This window comes from Carcharodon carcharias, chromosome 18 (genome assembly GCF_017639515.1).
Source record: "Carcharodon carcharias isolate sCarCar2 chromosome 18, sCarCar2.pri, whole genome shotgun sequence".
NCBI lineage: Eukaryota > Metazoa > Chordata > Chondrichthyes > Lamniformes > Lamnidae > Carcharodon > Carcharodon carcharias.
The window spans coordinates 101,624,123-101,636,182 of record NC_054484.1 but is presented as its reverse complement, the minus strand read 5'-3'; the positions used below and the strand labels follow the sequence as shown (position 1 = coordinate 101,636,182).

The 12,060-nt window shown below is 40.3% G+C and overlaps 1 protein-coding gene across 6 annotated transcripts in view; it reads left to right on the top strand.

The window, feature by feature from the left end:
* sh3kbp1 (SH3-domain kinase binding protein 1) overlaps positions 1-12,060 on the top strand; it is a 261,064-nt gene that overhangs the window by 121,320 nt on the left and 127,684 nt on the right. For 4 of the 6 annotated variants that reach the window (XM_041211025.1, XM_041211026.1, XM_041211024.1 and 1 more), the window contains one exon: positions 4,813-4,919. In XM_041211025.1, the coding sequence (XP_041066959.1) occupies positions 4,813-4,919 (107 nt within the window). Of the gene's footprint in view, positions 1-4,812; positions 4,920-5,068; positions 5,133-11,957; positions 12,022-12,060 lie in introns of those variants that run through there. The other 2 variants (XM_041211029.1, XM_041211028.1) reach the window with 2 other exon arrangements.

Below are 12,060 nucleotides of genomic sequence, written 5' to 3'. Positions count from 1 at the left end.
TATTGGGTATTTGTCTAATTTCTCAGCCTTGTTTACAGTTAATTTATAATCTCCGCAGATGCAAATGGTTTGGTCTGGTTTCATTATAGAGACTATGGGTGCTGCCCATTCTGAAAATTGGACTGGCTGTATTATTCCTAACTGTTCCAAGGGTATAATTCTACATCCACCTTTTCTTTTAGAGTGCAAGGCACAGGTCTTACCTTCAAAAGAAAATGGGGTGTTGCTTCAGACTCCACGTACATTTTAGCTTGATTTTCTCCAACTCATCTTGGAATACTCTGTCATTTTTTTTTAGCAACTCTGGAATTCCTCCTGTCCTGACCTGAAAAATTTCTGACCGATTTAGTTTGATTTCTTTCAACCAATCATGGCCCTGAAGTCTAGGTCTTCCTCCTGTTACAACAATTACTGACAGCTGAGCTGTCTGTTGTCTTTCTGATACAGGTACAGAGGTGATGCCTTTCACCTGTTTTGCTTCTCTTGTATTTTTTTTAAACTGAGCAGCAGCATTCTCCAAACTCAATGGCTTGGTACTTTCTCTGAGGTATTTAAAGATGTGTTCTTCCACCAATGTTGTCGATGCTCCTGTGTCAACCTCCATGAGCATAGGTTTTCCATTTACTTGAAGTGTAACAGTGGTTCAGCTTTCCTGGCCTTCAGATTGTGTAGGAAATAAACGTTAGCCTCAGTAACTTATGGCTCGTCTATGTTGTACACTTCATTTAACTTGACCTGATACCTGAATGGCTGCCTTGACCTAGTGCTGCACTGTTTAACAAATACTCTTTTTGTGACAGTAGTGGCATTCTGCCTCTTTAAATCTACAGACGTTGCGATGCATGATTTCTCCCATAACAGTAACACTTTAACTTCTGGATTGCTGGTGAGCTGCTTCTAACATTTCTTGTTATTTTTGTAGTGGTAGGGACCGTGTCCCGCTTTGTGGTAGCCTCCCTGATCTTCACGCCACGCCCAGCGGCAGGTTCCCACCCTAGCTGCAAAACGGTGCCATGTTGCATACTATGCAAAGCCTGCGAGTCCCTTTCCATTGCTAGCGCTATCTCCATGGTGTGCTTCAGATCTATCTCAACTTCTGCAAGCAAACGGTGCTGAATGGCGTCATCGTTTATGCCGCAAACCAAACGACCTTGCAACATGTCGTTTAAAGTATCACCAAAATCACAGCGCTCCATTAACTGTTTAAACTTTGTGATGTACATTGCGCTCGACTCACCAGGGGCCCTTACTTGAGAGTTAAACTTGCATCTTTGCATGATCACGGAAGCTTTAGGCTGAAAATGTCCTTTCACGTGGTCCACTAGCTCAGTGAAGGATCTGGAATTTGGTGCGTTCAGAGTCGTCAAGCTAGGGATTAGGCTGTAGGTTTTGCTCCCGCAGACACTTGGGAGAATTGCCTTCTGTTTCTCCTCCACTGTTATTTCATTAGCTACAAAGTAGAAATCTAATCACTTGATATATATTGACTCCAGTCCTTGATGGATGAGTTGCACAGATCAATTCTAACCAAGAGAGGCATTGTTGGTGAGTATACATCTTTTCTTCCCATAAAATATCAGAGTACTCACAATTGCGAGGAGAGGTACTGCGTCGGCGCTATTTATTCTCATTGCCAGTTGTAATAAACTTGGAATGCAGGACTGGTTTCTTGTAAGAAACTGTGAACTTTATTTCCAGACTCCTGATGAGGCTACGTTCTTGTTCCAAGATCAAAGATAAAAGGTTCCACCCCTAAAATGCCCTGTGCTTAGGGGTGATTCATCTATATAGTCACATGATCCCCATAACAGTAAGAAATGGTTTTACTTACAATCATTACACTCAGATTTCCTTGTCCCTTGTTGAGACAGTGAAATATGAATCGAACAACTTCGAACATATGGATCATGATCTTTCCAGTGATGAACAGCATTGCTGCCTAATCGTATTCGCAAGTTTGAATTGTTTTGCATCTTAAGTCCTCGGCAACTGAGTACTCCTTTGCCTGATCTTTTAACATTTTGGACCTCTTCAGCAAATTTATTCAGGAAGTTAAGTCTTCTACAAGAAAGAACTAAAACCAGTGTATCCAATTGTGGTTATGGCTGCACTAACCCAGATAGGCAATGGGAAGAGATTTACTTAATTGCCAGGGATAAGGGAGAGGCTGGCTTAGAATGGATTTTCTTTAGAGCAGAGAAAGTTCAGAGGAAATTTGATTAGGTGTTTAAAATCACGAACGGTTTCGATTGACTAAATAAGGTGGAACTGTTTCCAGCAGCAGAAATGAATCAGAGGACACGGACTGAAGGTAATCGACAAAAGAATCAGAGGCAACTTGAAAAAGAAATAATTGATGCAGTGAGTTGTTGTGATCTGGAATGCATTGCGTGAAAGGGTGGTGGAAACAGATTCAAAAGTGACTTTCCAAAGGCAAATTTCATGAAAGGTCGTTGACCTGAAACTTTACTTCAGTTTCTTATTGCAGATGCTGATGACCTTCTGATTACTCAGCATTTTTTGCTTCTATGATTCCCTGGTTTTCTCCTTCGAACTTTTCTTAGATGAGGCGATTGTTTTATCAGCTTGAAATACAGACTGAATTGTGAAATCTTCAAACCGACTTGAATATACATTCTTTGCTGCTCGTGGTCTTTTTAAACCTGTTCAACTACAGCTGCTAAACAGGATCTTGGGACAAAATTCTGTTTTTCAGTGAAGAAAAATGAAGATCAAAAATCTGCTAACATTGAGGATATGGAAGTTGTTGAACAGTCAACCATATGTGCCCTTGTATAACTGCGTCAGCCTTCACTATATTAATTGGAAAAAAAGACAGACTTGCATTTGTATAGTATTTTTCAAGTCTTCAGAACGTTCCAAAGCTTTACAGCCAGTGTACTTTTGAAGTGTGGTTAATGTTGCAATATAGAAAATGTGGCAGCCAAGGTGGACACAGCAAACTCCCACAAACAGCATTGTGATAATGGCCAGATCACCTGTTTTTAATTATGTTGGTTAGTTAAAGAGATAGATGTTGGCCCCCCAAAAGAAAAAAAAGTCCAACTTGGAAATGAAGGATACTGGTTAAACTTCTCCGAACTGGTCTTGTATGCCTCAAAATGGAACTCCAGTATTACTGGTGCCTGTATTAGTGATCTTTAATGGCATTTGATAATTTTGAACTTTTTTTTCCTCCTGGGCCGGCCACTGGGGAGAACACTTCCTTTCTTATTTAAGTAATGCCATGGGATCTTTTGCATACCTCTGACAGGGCAGATGGGGCCTCATCTTAATGTTTCATAGAAAAGATGGGACCTCTGACAGTGTAGCACTCCCTCAGATTTTGTGTTTTGGAGTGAGACTTGAACCCGTAACCTTATAATTCAGGTGAGGGTGCTACTAACCGAACCATGGCTAGCATTGTGGCAAAACAGGATGCTATATTATCCTTTTCTCTCATCACTGCCTGGGGCATCTGGACATGTCAGTTGGTTGATAAGGACAAGATCCTAATATCTTTGTCACGTGAATTTTGTCATCATTGGCCTCACTGCTGAATGTGTAAAATGAAGCTGTAGATTAAGGTTGTCAATGCTTCAAGATTGTCCTGGGAAATTCAGGAATTGAAGATTAATGTCCCAGAAAAATTATATGGGCATTATTTTTTTTTCCATTTTCTTTGAACATGTTTGTTCATTACATATTAAAATGTGTGAAATGGACATGGGGGTGGAGGCGTTGGAGGAAAGGCTGTTTGACTAGCAGTCACAAATCATCCATTCGGGTAAAAAGATTCTTTTCGCTTTTCCATTAGTGTGGAAAGATGGCGAGGATGGATGTGTTGGACGACCGATGGCAGGAATGTGAAGACAGGAAACCTCCAGTAATAAGTCGTTGACAATCCTACTGTACATGCATGTGCAAAAAGGCACTTTGTTGTTTTTGCATTTGGTGTGATGTTCAAAGACACAGGGACATCCAAAAGAATGATAAATTTTGCTAAATTTGAATCACAAAGTTAAATTTGGTTTGGTGCTGATCATTACTAATAGCTCTCTGACAATTCTTGACCTATCACTTATGCTGTGATACTTGTTTTGCATTGATTGAAGGCAAAGCTTGCAGTTTTGTTCTGATGCAGGAGGCACCATCAAAACTGAATAATTATGGGGTTGGCAATTTCAGAGTCACAGTTTTGACCAAAAAGTATCAACATTGTTCTGCATGTGCTTCTGTGCAAAGGGGAGACTTCTCTGGGAATGAATCTTTGCATCAGGAACTTTACAGATTTGTTAATTTTAATAGCACAGTATGTTTTCTAATATTTTTTAGGTATTTCTGAAATCTGTTTTAACTTTTTGCATGACGCACTTGTTTCAGTCAGTTGATGCTTGGAAAATTAATTGCACTGGCAAACTTGTTATGCTGGAATGATGCCCAATTATTCCAGTCTGCATACTTCACAGGGTGACCCCAGTTCTACTTCTGTTGCGCCTAGGTACTGTAATAGTAGATGTTCCCATGCAAATGTATTCTAAGATAGCAATAAGTAGAAATACACCCAAAGAAAAATTAAACAAAATCTTTCACAATATTTATTTCAAACTATTAATGAGCATCTCCTTAAACTTATGTACTTCTGACTCTCTAACACGAATAGTTTGAATTTGGAATCAAATTGAATCATCACCTGCAAACTGTACATATTATACAAATCCACTTTGTCAGAACATTCGTTTGCTTTACTGTGTAAAAAATGCTTCATTCCTGTACAGGATTACTTACAATGTGGTTTTGATTTTTTTTCAGCTGAAAAAATTAGATCAAGAAGATGTCAAGTGGCGTTTAGTTATGCTCCTCAGAATGAAGATGAACTGGAGTTGAAAATTGGTGAAATCATTGAAGTACTTGGTGAAGTATGTATGAAGATATTGATACATGAATAATGATGTAATATGACTTGACTCACAAACATTTCAGAATTCTTCATTTTGAATAATTATACAGCCATCAACTTTGGACTTGAGCAAAACCTCTGATCTAGCTTTCTTGATGGTCAGAAGCCAGGAACTGTGGAGCTGAGCGATTTAGGAGTCCATCTGCAGAAATCGCTAAAAGCTAGTGAACAGGTATAGTTTAAAAAAAATAATTAGGCGAATGAAATATTAGCATTTATCTTAAGGGGGCTGGAATTTATTAGGGTAGAAGCTGTCTACAGTTGTATTAAGAGCTGGTTAGACTGCATCTGGAGTACTGCATACTGCAGCTTAGTAAGGATATATTTGGCTTGGAGAGGGTATAGTACAGATTTACCAGAATGAAACCAGGAATATAAGGCTTAGACTAAGAAAACAGTTTCCTCGGACTACGCTTATGTTCCTCTGAAGGCTGTAGATTAATTGTTTGAGATTACGATCTCATTGAGATGATTAAAGATAAAAACAGAAAATGCTGGAAACTCTGTCATGCAGCACCTATGGAGAGAAAAGCAGAAGTTAGGCTTCAGGTAGATGACCCATCATAAGAGATGGGCAAAATTAGAGAAGTAATAGGTTTCAAGCAGGTGAAATCGCGTAGAATAAGAAAATAGGGAAGGGCAGAAGATAAGACACATTAAATGGCATCAGAGTTGGTGGTGCAGAACCAAAGGGTATGATAATGGAATAAGTAAATAAATAAAAGATGCGTCCAAAAGAAATGTGAATGGCAGAATGTTGAACAAATGCTGTCTGAAAGCAAAATCGGGAGGAAAGAATGATTTCAGACTGAAGCATGCAAAGTAAAAGCAACAAAATAGAAACCGAGATTACGGTCTGAAAATGTTGAACTCAATGTTGAGTCTGGAAGACTGCAAAGTGCTAACTGAAAGATGAGGTGCTGTTCCTTGAGCTTGCATTAAGCTTCATTGAAATACTGCATTATGCCGAGCAAAAGCGAAAGCCAGTAAAACTTGGAAGTGACTGGTACTGGTCCGAACTGGAGTTCCATTTTAAGGTATACAAGATCAGTTTGGGCCAGTACCAAACATTTCCAAGTTTTATTGGTTTTTCCTTCTGGGAGGGAAGTGTTAGTGCAAATGGAAAATTAAAATGGCAGGCCACTGGAAGCTTGGGGTCATGATTGTGGACTGAACTGGGGCGTTCTGCAAATGGTCACCCAATCTGTGTTTGGTCTCCTCGATGCGGAGCAGACCACTTTGTGAGCAGCGAATGCAGTATACTAATTTGAAAGAAGTTGTCATGAGAGTATAATCATTTTCATAATATTTTTTGGTTTATTATAAAGTAGTTATATGGGGATAAGTAGTTGGGTCTGTGTGTGTGTGATTTAATTAAATTTGAAGTCTTTTAGATTGCAGGCTTTGACTCATCAAACGAAGCTAGGTGCTTGACATGCTAATGAGTAAACATGGGTGCTGGCCTAGAATGTAAGGTGTAAAGGGAATTTGCATTTTTAGATAGATGAAAGGGGATTTGGATTTCGAAGAGATCTCAGTCTGTTTACAAATAGTCAGACAAGCAAGGAGTTTATTTTTCCCAAGGGTTACTGACAATATATAGTGACAACATGAAAGTTTTTGTTATGAGGGAGATGCAGTTTCAAAGACTTATGAAACAATAGAATTTGCACATTAAAAAGAGAGAAACATTTATAAAGGAGAATGAGGCTATGTGTCAGGAGAAGGCATTGTGAGATCTAACAGTGTGTGAAATAACCTTAATAAAGCCTCCAGTATTTGTGCCATATGCCTGCTGTCTACCGAAACTGAAACTGGAAGAGAAAGCCATTTGGAATTCCATTGCCCAGGGTATTGTGTTAATTTGCTGGATCTGTTTAAAATCTAAAATCTTTGTTTTTTGGACTGTTGCCTTAAAGTGGGTGTAACTGGGAGTCAGGTTAATTAGGTATTTTAGGAGTTATTATAGTAGTAATTTGTAGTTCTATGTATGTTTGTGAAATCATATCTCTTGTTAATAAATATTTTAATTTAGTTCTTAAAAAAAATCTAGAAGTCTTGGTGGACTTATTCCTTTTGAATTTGGAGCACACACCTCGGAATAAATACAAATTACAAAACTGTTGTGATAACGCAAGCATGTTTCCCTAGTGGATTTGAGCTACCTGGCACACATCACCTGCTGCATCATAACAGAAGTAAACATAAACTGTTATTTCACCTGGAAAGGAGTGTTTGAGACCTTGGATATTGAGGTGAGAGAAGGTAAAAGGGCAGATGTTGCATCTCCTGCACTTGCATGCAACAGTGCTGTGGGAAGGGGATGAAATGTTGTGGGTGATTGAGGAGTGGACCAGGTTGTTGTGAGGAAATGGTACTTTCGGAATGCTGAGAGAGGACGGGGAGCTGTGTTTGATTATTACATCATGCTAGAGATGGCGGAAATGTAAGAGGATGACTTATTGAATATGGTGACTGGTGTGGTGGAAAACTAGGACAAGGGGAACCCTGTCATAGTTCTGAGAAGGAGGGAAAGGAGTGAGAGCAGAAGTACAGGAAAAGGGTCAGGCCCAGGGGAGGACCCTGACAACCACAATCATGTGGCGGGGGTGGGAGGCGCAGGTGGTGGTGGCAGCGAGATGGGAATCTGCAGTTGAGAAAGGAAGATTTATCAGGAGCGCTGGTTTGCAAGGTTGAATCACCAGAACACATGATGCAAATTGCAAAACTGGGAGAATAGAACAGAGTCCTTACAGGAAACTAGGTGTGTGGAAGCGTAGTTGAGGTTGCTGTGGATGTCAGTGGGCTTATAATGAATGTTTGTTAGTCTGTCCCCAGAAATGGAGACGGAGAGCTCAAGGAAGGGAAGGGAAGAATTGGAGATGTACCATATGAACGTGAGAGAAGAGTGGAGATTGGAAGAAAAGTTTTAAGTAGTTTTCCAGTTCAGGGCAGGAAACTGCATCTACAGTCATCAGTCTACTGGTGAAGGAGGGGTCCTGAGTAGGATTGGAACAAGGAATGTTTCAAGTATCCCATAAAAAACAGACATAGCTAGGTGCCACGTGGGTACCCATAACAATACCTTTTATTTGGAGGAAGTGAGATGATTAAAGGGCAAGTTGTTCAACTTGGTGGAGGGTCGGGGTGGTGGATAGAAACTGGTTGGATTACTTTTCAAGGAAGAACCGAAGAGCCCTCAGGCTGTCCTGATGGGGTCGGAGGCATAAAAAGATTGGGCGATTCCATTTCTGTTCCATCCACAGATGCTGCCTCAGCTGCTGAGTATTTCCAGCGTTTTTTGTTTCGTTTCAGATTCCCGGTATCCTCAGTATTTTACCTTTGAGATTATTAAAGAATTTGGGAGATTTCCCCTGGTTGAGGAATCCTGATCAAGGGAGTGTAACAACCTTAAAAGCTAGAAGCAGGTCATTTACGCATGAAGTTGAGGGGGGGTGGTGTGGTTTGAGGGTGGAGGGTGGAGAATGGTGGCGTATTGGTACAGTCACTGGACTAGTAAACATGCTTAAAGCTGCATAGGTTGTGTAGTGGAGTGCTTATGTACTTGGAATGCAGAAAACACCTGTTCAAGTAAGCCATGGATCAGTTGTCAGTCCTGTTGCCTCTGAGTTAGGAGACTGTAGGTTCAAGTTTCACTCTAGAATTTGAACACAAAATCAAGGTTGATACTCCAATGATGTACTGAGGGAGGGCTGCATTGTTGGAAGTGTGGTGCCTTTTGCATGAGAAGTTAAATCCAGGCCCTGTTTACTGCCTCGGGTGGCTGTAAAAGATCCCGTGTCACTGTTGTGGAGAAGAGCAAGGGAGTTACCCTAGGTGTCATGGCCAATGTCTATCCCTCAATCAACATCACAAAAACAGATCATCAGGTCATTATCACATTGCTGTTTGTCAAAGTTTGCTGTGCACAAATTGGTTGCCACGTTTCATACATTACAACAGTGACTACATTTGAAAATAAAAGTACCTAATTGGCTGTAAAACACTTTGTGACGCCTGGTGGTTGTGAAAGGTGCTATGTAAGTGCAATGAATTTTTTATCAAGCCCCACCATGGCTGTTTGAAAATTTGAATTCTGTTTAAAAATATCCAGAAACAAAAAAAAAATGGTATCAGTGACACTAATGCTGTTGGAGTGTCACTAAAGACCAATCTGGTTCATTAATGCCCTCCAGGGAAAGAAGCCTGCTGTCCTTCCCTGTTCTGGTCTATATGTGACTGACGTCCCAGAACATTGTGGCTTAATACTTAACTACCCTCTGAAGTGGCTGAGTAAGACACTCCATTGTGCCAAACCAGGGAAACCAGTGACAGCTATGGCCTGTGAATGAATGGAAAAATAATGCAACAACAATTGTTGGCTCCGCATCTGTTATTAGTTTCCTCTTCCTGTTTTAGTTAGACTAATATAATTAGCACAGAATTGATAGCTCACTGTCTGTTATAGCTTGTGTCCCCCACAGTGCTCATTTGTTCGTAGAACTAATCCATCAGTACTTGGTTGGCAAGTTGGCTGAAAAAAATACCATGTTTTATTTTCTAATATTCAGATCATAAGTACCTGGAGTAGACTCTGCTCTACTGACTCAATCCCAGATATGCTATTTTCACAATAGTTGTTTTGACAACCAGTCAGAAATAGTATTCTAATTTCCTCAAATTCAAAGTTTAATGTATTCCATGTTTCAATATATTTTCAGGCTTGTACCTTTCAAGGAATTTTATATTGGAATGTAGTTTTAGTAATGTCTATGTACAAGCAAAAAAACTTGCTGGTCAATATAAGTGTTGTCCTTGACTCAGTGGTATCAGTTTGCAGCTGTGCAATCAAAATATTTGAAACCATGTTTGATCATAAGATATAGGAGCAAGAGTATGCCATTTGGCCATTTGAGCTTACTTTGCCATTCAATAAGATCATGACTGACTGATCATGACCTTAACTCCATTTTCCTCAGTCTCCCATAACCCTCAACCCTTGTCAAATAAAATTCTGTCTAACTCAGCCTTGAATATATTCCATGACTCGGCCTCCATTGCTTGCTGGGGAGAGAATTCCAAAGAATAATGACCCTCTGAGGGAAGAGATTCCTCTTCATCTCCATCTTAAATGGGAGACAGCCTATTTTTAAGCCATGCTCTAAGGGGAAACAGCATCTCAACATTTACTGTCAACCCCCCTCAGAATCTCATGTTTTAATAAGATCATGTCTCGTCCTCCTGAACTTCAGTGAGTATAGGCTCAACCTGATCAACCTTTCCTTATAAGACAACCCTGTCATCACAGGAATCAGCCAGTGAACCTTCTCTGAAACTGCATCCAAAGAACCCCAAGATGTCTTGCTAGCATACTTCAAAGGATGTTGAGAACCATCCACAACAAAAACAACTTGTGCTGGCCTAGCACCTATAACATAGTAAAACACCTCAAGGTACTTCACAGGAGAGTTGTCAAGCAAAATTTGACACTGAGCCATATAAGGAGATATTCAAGCAGATGACCAAATGCTTTGTCAAAGAGAGAGGTTTTAAGTAGCATCTTAAAGGAAGAAAGAGGCAGAGAAGTTCATCAAGGGAATCCAGAACTTAAGCCATGGTCACCAATGATGATTAAAATCAAGGGTATTCAAGAAACCAAAATTAGGGGATCACAGCTGTCTCGGAGTGTTGTAAGGCTGTAGGAGATTAAGATAGGGCAAGTCCGTGAAGGGTTTTGAAAACAAGGGTGAGAATTTGAACATTGAGGCCTTGCTTAACCAGGAGCCACTTCAGATCAATAAGCACAGGGCAGATAGTGATTATTTGAGAGTTAGGACATGGGCAGCAGAGTTTTGGATGATACATTTATTGAGGGTAGACTATAGTAGGCCTCCCAATGGGATTAAGTTGATCTATGTGTGGTGGATCAGCGTGGTGCATTGATGAATTGTTTTCCAAGGCCGGAGCCAGATATGTGAGGAGTGAAATGCTGAAGCTATTTGATAGATAGATTATTGGTGGACACACTGATGGAGTTAGTTCATGGTAATGAAGATCTAGGAACTGTGCAGAATTGGTTGTGGGTGCAGGAAAAAACCATGCAAATTGGAAGTCACTAAGTCCAAGGAGTGGTGGAAAATATACTTGGCTGACAGTGAACCTCTGGCCAGGAACTGGAAGTTGAGGCTGAAAATTCAGGAGGCCTGTCACAGGATCAAGATGGAATAGAGGTGGTGGAAGAAGGGCTGTAAGATGATCAAAATTATTTAAAAATGTAAGCAACTGAGAGGCAGTTCAAACACAACAGCTGAATTTCACTGTGTAGCCTGGTGCAGAAATGAAATCTTAATAATGCAGTTTAATACAAATTTGGAAGGCAAATTTGAAAAGATCCCAGTGCTCACTAAGGAAGGCAAAGAACAGGTGTGACAGATGGGGGCTTGGACACTGGTGATTTAAACTAGCGGTTAACTTGTTGTTATGGCTTAAATGCACCCAAAAGAGAAACTTAAACAATGGAAGACAGGAGATCGGGAAGAAAGGGCAGCAGATGGCCAAGATAGACGTGCACATTAAGGAGCTTCCCAAGGAGCTGTATGCCTAGCAGCACTTTGAAAGCCTGGAATCATGCATAGGGCAAACAGGATAGGGGTGACAAGTTTCCTTCCCTAAAGAACATTATTGAACTATTTTGGTTTTTACTACAACTTAACTGGTATCATTTTTGACTCTAGTGCCAAGCCAAAGACCACAACAAGGTTTGTTGAGTTCAGTTTCACAATTTGTTGTGGTGTGATTTGAACTCGCAACCTCAGGTTTGCCAGTCCAGTACCATAACCAGTAAGCTACCATATTAATTCAAATTAGCTGTGTATGCTATACAGTTCCACTTGTTGCTGAATACTATTCTGCTGTTAGCACTCATCTTCATGGCCACTCCCACCAGTTGTGGTAATAGACCAGTGTGACGCTTAAATGACACTGAGCTTCTCATTGTAGTCCCTCCTGCTCCAGTATTGGCTGTGTGCAAATCGGCTGCTGCCTATCGCAACATTACAGCAGTAAGTACACTTTGAGAAGTACTCAATTGACTATATGGT